The sequence below is a fragment of the Gadus morhua genome, chromosome 3 (assembly GCF_902167405.1).
Source record: "Gadus morhua chromosome 3, gadMor3.0, whole genome shotgun sequence".
Lineage (NCBI taxonomy): Eukaryota > Metazoa > Chordata > Actinopteri > Gadiformes > Gadidae > Gadus > Gadus morhua.
The window spans coordinates 8,154,458-8,170,752 of record NC_044050.1 but is presented as its reverse complement, the minus strand read 5'-3'; the positions used below and the strand labels follow the sequence as shown (position 1 = coordinate 8,170,752).

The 16,295-nt window shown below is 44.5% G+C and overlaps 1 protein-coding gene across 2 annotated transcripts in view; it reads left to right on the top strand.

Annotated features, from left to right (window-relative positions):
- Window positions 1-490: 490 nt before the first annotated feature.
- Window positions 491-16,295, top strand: part of uba6 (ubiquitin like modifier activating enzyme 6) — a 19,167-nt gene continuing 3,362 nt past the window's right edge. The window contains exons 1-27 of one of the 2 annotated variants that reach the window (XM_030351448.1): window positions 491-572; window positions 1,197-1,280; window positions 1,477-1,571; window positions 1,709-1,737; window positions 1,832-1,926; window positions 2,148-2,259; window positions 2,560-2,640; window positions 2,749-2,871; window positions 3,692-3,815; window positions 4,181-4,284; window positions 4,377-4,439; window positions 4,524-4,600; window positions 4,775-4,841; window positions 4,940-5,083; window positions 5,313-5,459; window positions 5,591-5,671; window positions 5,790-5,867; window positions 6,232-6,413; window positions 6,827-6,932; window positions 7,124-7,213; window positions 7,348-7,428; window positions 7,549-7,677; window positions 7,819-7,870; window positions 14,376-14,439; window positions 14,532-14,601; window positions 15,746-15,817; window positions 15,904-16,027. In XM_030351448.1, the coding sequence (XP_030207308.1) occupies window positions 1,240-1,280; window positions 1,477-1,571; window positions 1,709-1,737; window positions 1,832-1,926; window positions 2,148-2,259; window positions 2,560-2,640; window positions 2,749-2,871; window positions 3,692-3,815; window positions 4,181-4,284; window positions 4,377-4,439; window positions 4,524-4,600; window positions 4,775-4,841; window positions 4,940-5,083; window positions 5,313-5,459; window positions 5,591-5,671; window positions 5,790-5,867; window positions 6,232-6,413; window positions 6,827-6,932; window positions 7,124-7,213; window positions 7,348-7,428; window positions 7,549-7,677; window positions 7,819-7,870; window positions 14,376-14,439; window positions 14,532-14,601; window positions 15,746-15,817; window positions 15,904-16,027 (2,431 nt within the window). In that variant the 5' untranslated portion in view covers window positions 491-572; window positions 1,197-1,239. Of the gene's footprint in view, window positions 573-814; window positions 978-1,196; window positions 1,281-1,476; window positions 1,572-1,708; window positions 1,738-1,831; window positions 1,927-2,147; window positions 2,260-2,559; window positions 2,641-2,748; window positions 2,872-3,691; window positions 3,816-4,180; window positions 4,285-4,376; window positions 4,440-4,523; window positions 4,601-4,774; window positions 4,842-4,939; window positions 5,084-5,312; window positions 5,460-5,590; window positions 5,672-5,789; window positions 5,868-6,231; window positions 6,414-6,826; window positions 6,933-7,123; window positions 7,214-7,347; window positions 7,429-7,548; window positions 7,678-7,818; window positions 7,871-14,375; window positions 14,440-14,531; window positions 14,602-15,745; window positions 15,818-15,903; window positions 16,028-16,295 lie in introns of those variants that run through there. The other variant, XM_030351449.1, reaches the window with a different exon arrangement.

Sequence of the window (16,295 nt, the reverse complement as noted above, 5' to 3'; positions counted from 1 at the left end):
ACACACACACACACACACACACACACACACACACACACACACACACACACACACACACACACACACAAGAAGGACACATTTTCATGTCAATGTTTTACTTTTCCATGATTGACCTTTGTCTGTATAAACATAAAGGGTCTCAAAAATGACTAGCAGCCTTACAAAAATCTGGTTAATTGATTTTGGTGTGCTCTTTCAGAATGGTTACTATATAAGATACCATATAATATAGGTACCACTGCAAGTTGAAGATGATTATGCCAAAATATATCAAAACATGTCAAGTCATTGCAGCCTTTCATAAGCATGCTGCTTGATCATAGAGTTTCTGCTAACTAGCATGCTAATTCGCAGAAACAATTACATCTAATAACAACATTTTGTAGCTTGTCTTATGATGCCAAATTTTATAAATGTCATAAGCGTTATTGACTGACAAGGTTTATATGTCTTCCTAGTCTCACCCTCTATTGGAAGTCTTTGTCACGTGATAAAAAATAACCCGGAACCGTTCCAAGTTTCTAGCCATTCAGAGCCATTCATTCGCTACAGTTCTTCGCATACACTGACAGGTAGCAATCTCACATCAATTGCGTTATTTTAATGTTTTTAAAGGTTGCACAATTTATTTATATCATCATAACTTTACTTTAAATGTGTGCCATTTTCTGTTCGCTTGTGGCGTATGTGTCATAGCTGTTCGCTAGTATTTTTTGCATGTGTTCTTGCCTTATGCCGGCTTCTCAGACAGTGCCACCTATTAGGCTAACATTAGTTGCTAACATTATGCTGCTTTCCGTAGGCCCACTCTCACTCACACACACACAGACACACACACAAACATACATACACAAATACACGCACAAACAACCTTAATGGAAGAGTTACTCTGTCAGGCTTAGCATAGGACTATAATTGCCTTCGGTTGCTTCAAGAGAGCCGATACAAAGCAAAGCTAGCGGAGAGTAGTCTAGCGAGTAAGGTTTATAACTTTATGGGTTTATAACGATGCTTAGGTGTTGGTGACTAGTTAGTAACGTTGGCTAATTTAGCTCTAACTGACCAATGCGTTGGTTTTTTGTTAGATTGCCTTGATGTGTACGGTCACTTCATACATGTTTGGAACATAAACAAGAAACCCTGCCAAATGCACTCAGCTGTTTGTCCTCTGTGTTATGATGTCTCTGGTTCTTTAGCTTTTTCTTGCACCAGCGGATTTCCCCCTCTTCCCCTCCCGCTATGGCTGCAGATTCAATGGAGATCGACGACTCTCTGTACAGGCAAGTTTCTTGTAAATGTCTATCGTGTCTAAGTCTAGATGGATAAAAATAGACAATGTATTGGCATACAGGAACCCTCCTGAGCGGAAATCACATGGAGATCCCATGCAGTTGACACGTTATTATTCACTTATTGTTACAGAGTTTATGTATTTTTTTCCTGTGGGTTACTATTGTCTCTTCTTTCGTATTCTAGCCGTCAGCGCTATGTACTGGGAGACACCGCTATGCAAAAGATGGCCCAGTCTTCAGTCTTCCTCAGTGGAATGGGCGGATTGGGAATTGAGATAGGTGTGCCAACTAGTATTTTTTTTTCCAGTGAACTGAGTTATGGCATTGTCATGTCCACATGATCATAATGCAAATCATCAGACCCTTTGAGGACCCATCGTAATCAAGTATAACTATTGTTTTATGTTTATTCACAGCCAAGAATATTGTCCTTGCTGGTGTTAAGGTAAGATATTTCACAAACAATGTTGTCGTGATTACAAAAGTTAATGTTCCCTACTGGATTACTGATGTCTGTGTGTGTGTCTATACGTCTACAGACAGTAACCCTACATGACACCAAGCAGTGTGAAGTTTGGGATCTGGGCATCAACTTCTTCATCCGCCAAGACGATGTGTTCAACCAGAGGACGAGGTAAGGCTGACAGGGTGGCACGTGCCTTGTATAGCTGTCCTGATGTGAAAAATCGATTAAAATACAGGCCAAATCAATGATGATTCATATTTCTCTTGGGCCTCTCTTACTCACCCACATACTTATCCGACAAATGAAGTCCCTTTTATATGCATGTTGGTTGAGTTTTTTTTTCTCCCTCTTTCAATGATAATGTATGGATACACACATACCTGTTCCAGGGTGGAAGCTGTTTTCCCAAGGATAGTGGAGCTGAACCCTTACGTTCATGTTGAGAAGTCTTCATCCACTCTGGATGACAACACTGACCTCAGCTTCCTCAGAAAGTACCAAGTAAGAGCCGTGCACACAATACTTCCTAATCGATTATTAGATCATTATTTCAATCAAAATATATTGCTAGAGTATGTGTGTTCGTGTACCGCTTAAGAAATGTAAACGCATTGTTTAGATTTGTCGGTGGTATCGTTTTTGGTTGGGCTCGGGAAAGTGCTTTCAAGGTTTTTGATAGTCTTTAATGTCTTCATGTTTTGTAGATTTGGGCCTACTGATCTTTGTAATGTACATTACACCACATTAACTAATGTGTTTTTATGTGTGACAAATTGTGTTGTGCTTTTCTCTGCTCTCCAGTGTGTTATTTTGACTGAAGCCAGCCTGAATCTCCAAAAGAGAGTGAACGAGTTCTGCCACTCACAAGAGCCTCCCGTCAGAGTACGTCTAGGCAGCGCTGGCTCGCCTTCCCTGGTAGATTCTGAAGGTGCAGACCGTCCATCCATATCCCATCCATGTCTCATCCATTGTGTCCCCTCTCCGCTGCAGTTCATCAGTTGCAGTGCCCATGGGATCTGCGTGAGGGTGTTCTGTGACTTTGGGGATGACTTCGAGGTGTCGGACCCCACGGGGGAGGAGCCCAAGGAGATCTTCATCCAGAGCATCACTCAGGTTTGAACTCCAGAATAATCTCTTTGCTTGTGAAACGCACCTTTAAAACCATAAAAGTACTTGCTTAAAATACTTAATGAAAAATAATGGCTGAAAAGAGGTAGGAATGAGAGCTAATACTATGTGTACCTTCATGTGCAAAAAGTATTACATGTGTGCATTTCTGTAGTCCTATCTGCTTATTGTTTTGGTGAAGCCAAAGGGGAACCTTTTGTAGCTAGAAAACACTAATCTGGCATCACTCAATCGACTAGCGTTAACTCACTTGAAGGCGGGTGTCTGTTGAAGTTTAAAACTATTGGATCTGCCCAGTGCCACTCTGGATCTGCCATAACCAATCGCTATCGTTTGGTCGTGACGTATGTCGTGCGCCGGAACCGGCCGGGAATCACGTCGCGCACAGGCTGTAAACAAACCAAACACTGCGTCCTTCAACGAGAGCTGACTTTAACGTCATTGTTCTCAGCCACTCCCTCTGTTCGCTGATTGGACGCACACAATTTGGACAGAGAAAACCCGCAAATATACCGCAAATCCAGACGTAGTACTGAAGGGAAATGAAAATCGAGCGGAAGTACTTAGGCGGGCGAAGCCAGGCTAGTTAGAAGGCAGGAGGATTTAAGAATTAAAAAAAACATAGTAAGTGTGTAACTGGCTGTGCAGCGGCAACTAGCCTAGCCTACTGTCGAAACGAAGATTCTTGTAAGCAAAGGGAGAAGCACAAACTAGCTATTATTTATTCCTTTGTAGAACACAGCATTGTATTCATAATTTTAAGAGACACTAATGCCTGCGCATTGTACCGATTACCCCCTCTCAGGGCAGCCCAGGGGTGGTGACTTGCATGGACAACCGGCCGCACGGCCTGCAGAACGGCCAGTCCGTCCTCTTCAGGGAGGTCAACGGCATGCAGGAGCTCAACGGCAGCACGCGGCCAGTGACAGGTACTGTACCACAGCGGCCGTTTTAGCTGGATTCCTCTCTTGTACATATCTGTGTATACACTTTATAGTGAGTTCCCACGGGGTTGGTGTGACTCACAGCTGCAATATAGTCCCGGCATCGCTCAAGAGGCCACGCTGACAAGGAAGTGAGGCCATGTGGTCACCCTGGAAGTGACGCACATGATGTTCCTCAGGCAGACGTCTTCCTTTGTGGCTTTTAGGTCGAGAGATATGTTGTTTGTTCTGCAGTTTGTACCTCGACCCTATATAGCCTACTTTTCAGCGATGGATTTAAATATTGCTATACACTTCTGTGTGTGTGTGTGTGTGTGTGTGTGTGTGTGTGTGTGTGTGTGTGTTTTCAGTCCTTTCGCCTCATAGTTTTTCAATAGAAGACACATCCCATCTCCGACCCTATGCACATGGAGGTTTCTTTGCCCTGGTGAAAACGCCCATGACGTTCAGCTTCGTAAGTTGTCACGCTGCAGCTAAGCAACCAGAGCCCTGAATAGGAATAACAAAGGGATGCATCATATTGTACGCGTTGTGTGTACGTTTCAGGAGACGATGGAGAAACAGCTGTGGGGTCCTCAGGTTCTGACCCCAGACTTCAGTAAACCAGAGGTGAGGGGGTGCGTTCAGCGGGGTCTTTGAACCAGACAGTTTCCTCGTGTCCCCTCTGGCTGACCTTGACCTTGTACCCATCAGGCACCGCTACAGATCCACGCAGCCATGTTGGCTCTGGACACCTTCCAGGAGCAGCAGGGGAGGATGCCCAACATCGGGTAACCTAAACCCCCATCCTCTTTCGCTTTCCGTTCTGCGTCTGGTTTTTCATTCACTGTCATTGAAGATAAAATCCCTTTGCCGACGTGTCCAGTGATGACCGGCTCACGGTTGTTTCTAAAACGTATTCAAGAAGGGCAGGAGGTAAAGTCTCTGCTTAATTATGCCTTCAGGTGTCTACAGGATGCCGAGGTTTTAGTGAAGCTCACGGAGGAAGTCAACGGCCGGCTCAAGAATAAAGTGAGTCCCAATACGGTTTGAACCTCCCACGGTCTCCCACAGCCCGATGTGCACCCTCCTCTTATTGCGGCACCCTTCCTGTGAACCCCTCCTCCCAGGCTCCAGTGAACGCTGAGCTGGTGCGCTGCCTTTCCCGGACAGCGAGAGGCGCCCTCCCCCCGTTGGCGGCGGCTGTAGGCGGCCTGGCCAGTCAGGAAGCGCTCAAGGCCCTGACCGGGAAGTTTTCCCCGCTGCAGCAGTGGGTGGGTCAGCCTGTGCATGCATCAAACAGTCAATGTTCTCCCAAAGCATCCTATTATATCCTGTTGAATCTCTTTAAAACAAAAATTGTAATACATGCATGCATTTGCATATATCTATATCGATCTATATATATCACAAAATTTGGTATGGTATTCATTCTTGTTTAGATTATTAATTAAATTATTTCTTATCATCTAATCAACCCGCATGTCTTATCCTCATTTTTAGTTTTACCTGGATGCTATCGAGTTGTTTCGGCCGCTCCAGTCTCTTCCCGTGGAGGAGTTCTCCAGCAGGGGCGACCGCTACGACGGTCTTAGAGCCTGCATCGGAGAGTCAATGTGTCTGGAGCTGCACAAGCTCAGGGTGTTCATGGTGAGAGCCACACCGCTGATCACAGCCTGTGTGTTGACCGTCACGGAGGCGTGGTTCATAGTGATCACAGCCTGTGTGCTGACCGTCACGGAGGCCGGTTCATAGTGACCGGGGTGTCCTCTCTCTTCCAGGTGGGCTGTGGCGCCATCGGCTGTGAGATGCTGAAGAACTTTGCTATGCTCGGCGTTGGATTGGCAAAGTGCTCGGGAGAGGTAGAACTTGAAGTTTAGATAATCTGCCTGGCATCCAGGTCTCGACATTGTATTTTGTATTTGTTTTGTTGCTGATTTGTAACGTTTCCATTTTGGGACTAAATGTTTGTGTCTTCAGGTGTTCATTACAGACCCGGACCTCATAGAGAAATCCAACCTTAACCGACAGTTTCTCTTCAGGCCATATCATATACAGGTGAGCAGATGATCCTTCCTCTTAGCAGAGCTATTGTAGAGTGGCCTAGGCCACTCCCATCTATAGTAATGAAACAGGAAACAGACATACCAGGCTTGAGCTTTTGGGGCAGAGGTGCTTGACAGTGTAGAAATGAACGGGGTGAATGAAGCTAAATGCTACCCAGCTTCACTATTCACTTCACTATACCCAGCTTCACTATTTCAGCTGTGTATGGCCTACTCACAGCTAATGTCGCAAATAACACAATCTACTGGTTCCTGGGATTACACTAACACTTGCCTTTTCCATTCCCTTCGTACACTTTCCTCTCCTCCATTTCTACCACAACCCCGCCCACACACACCTGGCTCTCTCCCGTCAGAAGCCCAAGAGCAGCACGGCGGCGGCGGCCACGCTGGAGATCAACCCGGAGCTGCAGGTGGACGCCCACCTGCACAAGGTGTGCCCCGCAACCGAGGGCACCTACAGCGACGCCTTCTACTCCCGCCTGCACCTGGTGGTGACGGCGCTGGACAACGTGGAGGCCCGCAGATACGTGGACAGGTCAGCAGAGGCCTGTCGCCATGACGATGTACATATACATTTAGCAGATGTTAGCATGGTGAAAGGTCATGGCGTCTATTGGAAGGGAAAACCAAGCACATTATTGTAGAGTAGTTTGCCTAGTAGTACAATGCTTTGATCCCGGTACAAATCTCGTTTGAATGCACTAAGTTTCAAAAACATAGAATGAAATAATATGGACTCAAATTGCCCTGTATGGGTGCATGTTACTGGCCATTTGTGGTAATCAGTTGATGCCAATCAAGCATGCTTGCGCCACCAATCGAAAAGCCTGAGCGAAAGCCTGAACAGCAGTAAAGCCCTGCCTCAAAGAGAAGTGTACCAGGTACTGAATAAATAATAGTATAACCCGTTGAACACAAATCTAACCAGTTCCACTTTTGTCCGTACAGTCGAAGTGTATCCAATCAGAAAGCTCTCCTGGATTCGGGGACGATGGGAACCAAAGGACACACAGAGATCATTGTGCCAAACCTGACAGAGTCCTACAACAGCCACGTATGTCGTCCTTTGGAAGCACACGGGATCAGCTTATAAGAACCATGAGACACCTGCTGACCTGGCATGGCGCAATATCAGCTTACTAGATAGCTCATACAATGGCGACTGTGTATGTATGTGCTAGTCTGGTGGTAGGCTGTGCTCCATCCCAGTGCTTGGGGAGTCACCTGCTCTCTCTCGCCCATCAGCGGGACCCCCCTGAGGAGGAGATCCCGTTCTGCACCCTGAAATCCTTCCCAGCGGTCATAGAGCACACCATCCAGTGGGCCCGGGACAAGGTGGGAACCCCCTCCGCCCTGCCTCACAGGCTCCTTTCACTCCTGGTGCAGGTTCAGAACCAGTACCACGCTAAAAGGTACCTGGCCTCATATTTAACGCAGTCACAGTGACCTCTTCTCTCTGTGTTATGTAGTTTGAAAGCGGGTTCACTCAAAAGCCCTCCACCTATAACCTCTTCTGGCAGACTCACTCTTCGGTGGAAGCAGTGCTTCAGGTAGGTGTTTGGTACATCCATAATATAACTAATAATACAAATAAGATCATACATATTTTCTTAATTTATATGGCCATAATGCAAGTGTTTGTGTGTGTGTGTGTGTGTGTGTGTGTGTAGAGGATGCAGTCGAGGGAGAGTCTGGAGGGGGCTTTCCAGGTCATCAAGCTGCTGAGCAAGCGGCCCAGCCAATGGGAGCACTGCATCATCCTGGCTCGCCTTAAATTTGAGAAATACTTCAAGAAAAAGGTAAAGAACGGCCCTGGGAACCTCGATCTGTTCACATCTCGGCATGGGAAAGACTGTATTTATCATAACACTGATGTTGTCTATAAGGCCCTCAGCATTCGAATGCATTGTAATATGGATGTTGTTGATGTTGTCTTGAAGGCCCTTCAACTGCTGCACTCCTTTCCTCTGGACACGCGGTTAAAGGACGGCAGTAAGTATACTAACCTGTATGTGGCTCAGTCACGCCCAACCTCATACTTCATGCCCCACCTCATACGTCACACCTGGTTATTATCCTGCGTTTCCACTGCAGGGTGCGGAACGGATCGGATCGCAAAGGGGCGGTAGGGAGGGGGCGGTATAGCCCAGCTCAGTTCCGAGGTCGCGTTTCCACCGCCGACAGTACCCTTTGTGGTAGGCCGGATGTCGATCGCCGCGGCAGCTACGTAAACATCGTAAACAACGTCTTCCTCCGCAAGAATGCAGACGAACGTCTCCACCTCCTTGTTCGCCCAAGCAAGCTTTTTACGCGACATGTTAATTGTAAAGAATAATACCTCGAGGCTACTGTTTGTTTGTTTTTATCCCTGCGTCACCCGGAAGTGACGATTCTGTCGACCAATCAACGGAGGGGGGGTGTAGCTAGAATTCCAGGGTACCCTTTCAGGCGTCTGGTCTCGTTTTGGGTACCGCAACGGAGGAGTCCCTAAAATGGGGTCGGAACGGGTACGACAAAGTCCGGGTCACGCCCACTTTTGGCGGTGGAAACGCGACCCGACCCGCACCTTTGCGATCCGATCCGTTCCGCACCCTGCAGTGGAAATGCGCCATTAGAAAAGGGAAAGGTTGTAATGGAGTTTGCTCAATTTAAAAGGTTTTGATTTAAATCTGAATCTCTGTTAAATGTTCATGGCAAGGTAAGTCTAATTTTCATTAAAATTCCCACATCGGCTTACGGTCTGGCGTGCCAAGTGATGGCAGCATAGAGCAGCCGGCTCCCGACCAAATTAACAAAAAGTGTCCGAAACTCAAATGTATTCTTTTGCAAGGCGATGAAGCTGTAAAGGAAGTAACTGACGTACGAAGATGCCCAGAAAAGGAAAATAAGCCACAAAAGTAGTTAGGACGACCAACTGTCGCTAGCTAGCAGCAACATGGTGGACGATATGACGCAGGAAGAATTAGCCCCGAGCGGCGACGCTAACTAAGGCTTAATTCTGAAAGAACTACGAGACTTCAGGAAAGACCCCAACCAGCAACTTATCGGTATAAAGGAGGACATAAATAAAATACACCAAAGAATGGAAGAAGCAGAAGAGCGGATCGATACTGCAGAGACACGGATTCAGGCATGGGAAGAGGTGGTATCCGTGTTGGTGAAACTACAGGAGCAGACGGAGGCTAAACTGACTGATTTGAAGGGGCGTTCGAGTCGGGAAAATGTCAGAATCTACGGAGTAAAAGAGGGAGCTGAAGACGGCACTACATCGTTGACAGCTTTTGTGGAAGAGCTGCTGATGAGTGGTCTGGAGCTCCCCCCCTCCACAGCGTTAAACATCGAGAGGGTGCACCGGGCGCTCGGTCCTAAACCCCCGCCGGACGCACCGCCAAGGACGCTGGTGGCGAAGTTCTCCAGTTACAGAGTGAAAGAAGATGTACTCAAAAAAGCCTGACAAAAAAGAGGTTTTGATTTCAAAGAATAGAAGATACACTTGGACAACGACTACGCACTGGAGCTACAACAGAGACGGCGGCAATATGCGGAAACGAAAGCGGCACTTAAGGAAAGAAACATACGATTTCAGAGTCCTTTCCCGGCCCGATTGACTGTTTTTCGAAGACGGCACTGTGATCTACAACTCAGCTGAGGAGGCAACCGCGCACATGGTGGAGAGAGGGATACCAGTGACAGTTCTGAAATCCCAACCTCCCTTCTGGACCAGATTAACCGGCTGATTTGGTGACCAAGCAGAAAGCAGGTCAACAGAGTCTTCGCGTCTCAAGCCAAACTTCAAGGAGCGGCTCCATGCTTTCTGACACAAGACACTTGATAAATAGTAGCCTGAATTGTGTTTGATCGTGCTAAAAGAACATGGTAATTTAGCCGGTAAAATAGTGTGTATCGATGCCTACTTTTGAACTGGTTATTCTTCTCTCTCTCAATTACAGTGACTTCTACATTAACAGGTGATTAATGCATAGAGCATATCAACATAGACAGACACAAGATAAAATACGTAGAACGCTACATGTAGTCGATTATTTATTTATTTATATATATATATATATATATATATACACTGCTCAAAAAAATAAAGGGAACACTAAGAAATGCCACCCCACACCATTACTGACCCACCGCCAAACCGGTCATGCTGGTGGATGTTGCAGGCAGCAGAACGTTCTCCACGGCGTCTCCAGACTCTGTCGCGTCTGTCACATGTGCTCAGTGTGAACCTGCTTTCATCTATGAAGAGCACAGGGCGCCAGTGGCGAATTTGCCAATCTTGGTGTTCTCTGGCAAATGCCAAACGTCCTGCACGGTGTTGGGCTGTAAGCACAACCCCCACCTGTGGACGTCGGGTCCTCATACCACCCTCATGGAGTCTGTCTCTGACCGTTTGAGCAGACACATGCACATTTGTGGCCTGCTGGAGGTCATTTTGCAGTTCTCTGGCAGTGCTCCTCCTGTTCCTCCTTGCACAAAGGTGGAGGTAGCGGTCCTGCTGCTGGGTTGTTGCCCTCCTGCGGCCTCCTCCACGTCTCCTGATGTACTGGCCTGTCTCCTGGTACCGCCTCCATGCTCTGGACACTACGCTGACAGACACAGCAAACCTTCTTGCCACAGCTCGTATTGATGTGCCATCCTGGATGAGCTGCACTATCTGAGCCACTTGTGTGGGTTGTAGACTCCGTCTCATGCTACCACTAGAGTGAAAGCACCGCCAGCATTCAAAAGTGACCAAAACATCAGCCAGAAAGCATAGGAACTGAGAAGTGGTCTGTGGTCACCACCTGCAGAACCACTCCTTTATTGGGGGTGTTTTGCTAATTGCCTATCATTTCCACCTGTTGTCTATTCCAGTTGCACAACAGCATGTGAAATTGATTGTCAATCAGTGTTGCTTCCTAAGTGGACAGTTTGATTTCACAGAAGTGTGATTGACTTGGAGTTACATTGTGTTGTTTAAGTGTTCCCTTTGTTTTTTTGAGCAGTTTATATATATATATATATATATATATATATATATATATATATATATATATATATATATATATATATATATATATATATATATGAAAACCAACTCCCTGCAGACTATTGAGCCTTGATGCGGAAAAAGCTTTCGATAGCCAATTGGAATTTTTTATATAAAACACTAGAGAAATTTGGTTTTCATCGGACATTTATTAAGACTATTAAACCATTATATAACAGCCCAATAGCAAGATTAAAAATAAACTGAGCCTTTTAAATTTTAACCTCAATAGAGGGACTAGACAGGGTTGTCCGATTAGCCCATTACTATTTGCAATTTACATTTAAGCTTTGAGTTTGGGGGTCATCCAAGATGAAAATATCACCGGTATCAAAATGCTAGGACAGGAACATAAACTCGTTATTCGCAGATGATATTTTAATATATCTGTTCCACCCGGAGAAATCATTTTTGAAACTCTTATCATTCTTAGATATTTTCAGTGCTGTGTCAGGTAACAAATTGAATATTGCTAAAACCCAGATACTGAGCTTTAATTATAAGCCTAGCCACCATAAAAACTCATTCCAAGTAGTCATTCCAAAAGAACTAACGAAATTGTGTAATTTAAATTTCAACCCCTTGAAGAAGAAAATAAAAGAGGATATAAAAAGATGGAATTTATTACCTATATTGAGATTTGAATCACGAATTGAATCAGTAAAGATTAATGTATTACCTAGGATGTTGTATTTACTCCAGACTCTCCCAATTGAAATAACAGACAAACAATTTAATGAGTGATAAATTAATTTAACGGTACATTTTGGCATGGGATAAAACCAAGAATAAAATGTTGTACTATCCAATTAGCCAAAAATAAGGGAGGACTTGCACTTCCTTGCCTGAAGGACTATTATACATCGGCCCAGCTGAGAAGCGGGTTTTTGTTGGTGCAACTCTGATTACCGGGCAACATATCCGGAGAGGTTCCAATCCAAGCGAGGCTAGGGGATAAAAGATTAATTAGAAACTTAATGGAAACAGATAATAAGTGCATCAATCTCTCATTTAAAACATGGTTAAACACTATCACAAGGTGTGATTTGCAGGAAGTAATTAAGATCCTGAAATGGTGCCCTCATGGCCTCGACTTTTTACCAAGCAAATTGGACGCAAATTATAATGGCTGGGCTAAGCAGGGTCTCTCATCATACTGCACCTTCTTTAATAAGGGAACACTGAGCGACTTTCAAACGTTAAAAAGACCATGGGTTGAACAATTGTGATTTTCTTTTAGATTTTTACAGGTACGTCATCACATAAATAGTTCCCTGTTAGTCTAAATGCCTTTGAAAACTCTTTAATGAAAGTCTTTATTAGTGCATATAGTGCACACTTTTTCTGTGAGACTCTGGGCTTAAAGTAATCTCAAGATTATATAAGGGCCTTCAGGATATCAAAATAGACAAGTACCACCTATATAAAACAGAAATGGGAAAGGGAAGCTATGAGAGGTATCCCCGAGGAAGTTTGGCTACAATTTTGTGAATTTCAATGGAAAATATCAGGCCCAGTCTCATGGAGAATGTTTGGCTGGAAGAGTCTGATTCTTCATTACTCCTGCCCAGTCGTCTCATTACTCAGGCTCTTCCAGCTGCTGGAGGCATTGTGGCTCTGTGGAAGGCAATAACTACCACTTGTTTTGGGAATGTCCTATAATCCTCACTTTCTGGCAGAAGATCCATACAGAGCTAGAATTTGTGTTTGAGACTAAAATTATTTCTAATTCGGACGAATTACTTTTTGGTTTACTTCATTCAATTTCTACTAATTATCAACAAAATATCTTTTTGGAATTCTTAGTGTAGCTGCCAGGAAAGCAATCCAGAGGAAATGGCTAAAACCAGACATCCCATCGTTAGAAGACTGGTATGATATAATCCATGATATTTTTGCAATGGAAAGAATAACGTTCTCTGTGAGGCTCCAGCAGAGTATATTTGAAAAAATATGGGAATATTGGAAGATATTTATCTCCCAGAAACTACCGTATTTTCTGCACTATAAGGCGCACCGGAGTATAGAATAGAATAGAATCTTTATTTGTCATTGGGTTAAAATACAATGTATTTACACAACAAAATTAAGGTGCAGATCTTGTTCAGTGCTTTTTTAAAAATAAATAAATAGAATACAGTAAGAAATATTAATAAATATATAACAACAATAACAACAATAACCCCAATAACCCCTCCCCCTGCCTTCCACGTAAGGCACATTAAAGTGTCCTACACCCTCCCCTCCCTCCCAGACAACAACGCCTTCTGCCCACATACAGTATATCTAAATAGCAGCAGGTCCAGGAAGGTAAGCAAGATGAGGATTGTCCAGAGGTAGTGTAGATCGTTTATGTGGTTGTCTATGTATTGCACAGGGGTTATTTTTTGTTTAGCGTACGTATGGCCCAGGGGAAGAAGCTGTTGGTTAGTCTGGAGGTGCCTGATTTCATTGAACTGTAACGCCTGGCAGAGGGAAGCAGATCCAACAGGTGGTGAGCAGGGTGCGCAGCGTCTTTTAGAATGGCATTGGTCCCGTTTCGGCAGCGGGAGCTGGCCAGCTCTTCCAGGGAGGGCAGTGGGCAGCCTGTGATCTTCTGAGCTGTGCCTATGACCCTCTGAAGTGCAATAAGTATAAGCCGCAGCAGCTAAATTGAATGATGTGTACATATATAAGCCGCACTAGACTATAAACCTCAGATGTTTTAATGTTTAATTACCATTAGGGCTGGCCCGAATGCCATTTTTCAGGCTTTGAATACTCGTTGGTTTTTCCGAGCGAATACTCGTTCCAGAAAAAAACACCATCAAAAACAAGATTAATATTCCCTATATACTCCCTGGAACCGATTTTGACAGTATCTGAATATTTTGTTGAAGATTTAATTGCTTTTGAACGTTAATTAGTAGGCCTAAGTAGGTTGAAGTTCCTTAGTTTTTCCTTGTGAAAGCGAACAGCTGTTCCGTGTCTTTTTCTTTTTAACTTTTTATTGAAAACACCCCTTGTTCGGTTTGTTCTTTTTATTGTCTATAAAAAAAAAGGATGGAGCAGCGTATATCTTGCATTACTGATGATTGTGAACTGTGTATATAAATGTGACTCCAAATAAAAATCTGTGTTTTGTTAGAAAATGTAATGGGTTAAACAGACTTTACTGATCACACACACATATGAAATCAGTCACACCAACAATCAGTTCCTGCGGTTGCTTTTTGCCCCCTCTTTGAACTATCCTTATGCCAGTAAACAGTCGATTTGCGGAACCAATGAAAAATTTCGCATTTTTTTCTGACTCCCATACAACTTTTTCTGTTACTGAGGTCCAGTACTGATGTAAGAGGTGTGTCTGATTTAGCCACTCTATAATGAGTCATAACTCTTGTGATACAATGCGATAGAAAAAATATGCTTGTTTTCTCACCATGTTAAGGTTGTATCCTTTTTTTTTCCTCAAAGGTTTGTTTTGGCAATCACCCAAAAGACCCCCGTCGCCTATTGAATTCAACTTGAAAGACAATTTGTGAGTATGGGCTTCATTCAAGATGGGTTTCAGTGACCCACTTCTCCGTCTCAATATCCTCGATGACTCATGCGCCATCTGTTACCCATCAGGCACCTCACCTTCGTCGTCAGTATGGCCCGGCTGTTTGCCGGGATCTATAACATCCCCTACTCCGAGAAGGTAGGCTGTGGGATCCAGAGCAGCAGTCCCCAACCTTTTATACGCCATGGAGCGGTACTATGTCAGACAGTATTTGTACGGCCCGGTGTTACACCATATTCAGTTGCCCAACATAAAGTGACACCTGTGCCCTGTACTACGAACCTCGCTGAACATACCCAGGCTTTCTTGGGAAAACCTGGATCGACAGAGACGCAACTCGCGATCAGAGTTAAATGGTACTACGAAGCTCACTTAGGATTCGATTTGTCAATCATGGTATCCCACTTTAGGTTCAATGCGTTTTCCCGTGAAAGGGGCGTAATTTGCGTAATTTTTTTCTTCCTCTTCAAAATGGATAGATCAAGAGCAGTATATTATATATTAATATATCATACTATAATATCACTTAAGAGGAACAGATAGTCATAATGAACTCCTATGAGGAGTTCAATAATCCGATAAAAGCTAGGGGCAACACAGTTGCACATAATACGTCTAGGGTGGCTTGCTGGCAAAAAACTGCAGATTGTGTAAATTCCTAAGTAAAAAGATTCTGCATATTGTCTAAAAAAGAACTATGCCAAATTGCAGAATTGTTTGCCAATAATCCCAATAAAGTAATGATGATTTCAAAATGCAAAAGCAACGTCGAACCTGCCTTATTCTATAATTTAGGGAATTCACTTTAGTTTAAACACACACAAATACATGTAAGAAATCGATCGCATATGTTTACAACCGCTGAGATGTAGCGGCTGTGGTCACCATAATGATTCAGCGACGCTAAAAGAGATTGACTTTCATGTCACAGCTGTCCCAGGCTTTGAGCGCAACACACCTCGCTAACCCACTAATCGAGGTTTGTAGTACAGGGCACTGGACTCGCTGTTGCATATTTTCTGCAACATACACGAGCATCGTGGACGGCCATGACGCGGTTCACATGCAGAAACGTGCACATGCTTTAAAGGTAGACTGAGTTCACTACTAATTAAAATTGTATCGCCATCGATCAGTCGGGATGGGTTCATTCGTTTTGTTACACCGGCGGATGAAAGCGGTGTAGCAAAGCGGTTGATATGCCTCTGTGGTGGCTGGAAGGAGGGATACACACGCACACGCACACGCACAAACTCTCACACCAAGAGCGTTGCTTCCCCAGGATCAATGTGAAGAGTATGTGGCCAGGGTTCTCGGCGAGGTCACCATCCCAGAATACAAACCCTCAGAGAAGGTAGGTTCCCTAAACCTGCTCACCATCTCTTTTTAGTAATCCACATGACCTATCAACCACTTGACTGCGTGTGTGTCTCATTTCAGCCAATCGAGACGGACGAGTCGGCCAAGAAGCCAGACCAGCAGAAGCTGGCGCTGAGCAGTGAAGAGGAGAGGGAGGCCATCACACAGCTGGAGGGAGCCATCGCCGCCAGACACGTCAGCCCAGGTGACTGCGTAGTTAGGAGCTGGGGATCCAACATCTGCTCCTCGTCACATAGGTTATCCAAGATGTCCCTCTGAAAGGCCGTGGAAGTTTGTTACTGCGTCTGCAGTAAATTATTGTTTTAATGAAGCATTATATAACTGTAGGCGCTACCAAAGGGGCATAAAATGTATATATTGAAAATATATTATTTTCAATTGGGATCTCAATCTCTGTAAAATAACTTTTTGCTACACTGATATTAATCTTGAGGATTGCTCAGTAGAATAGG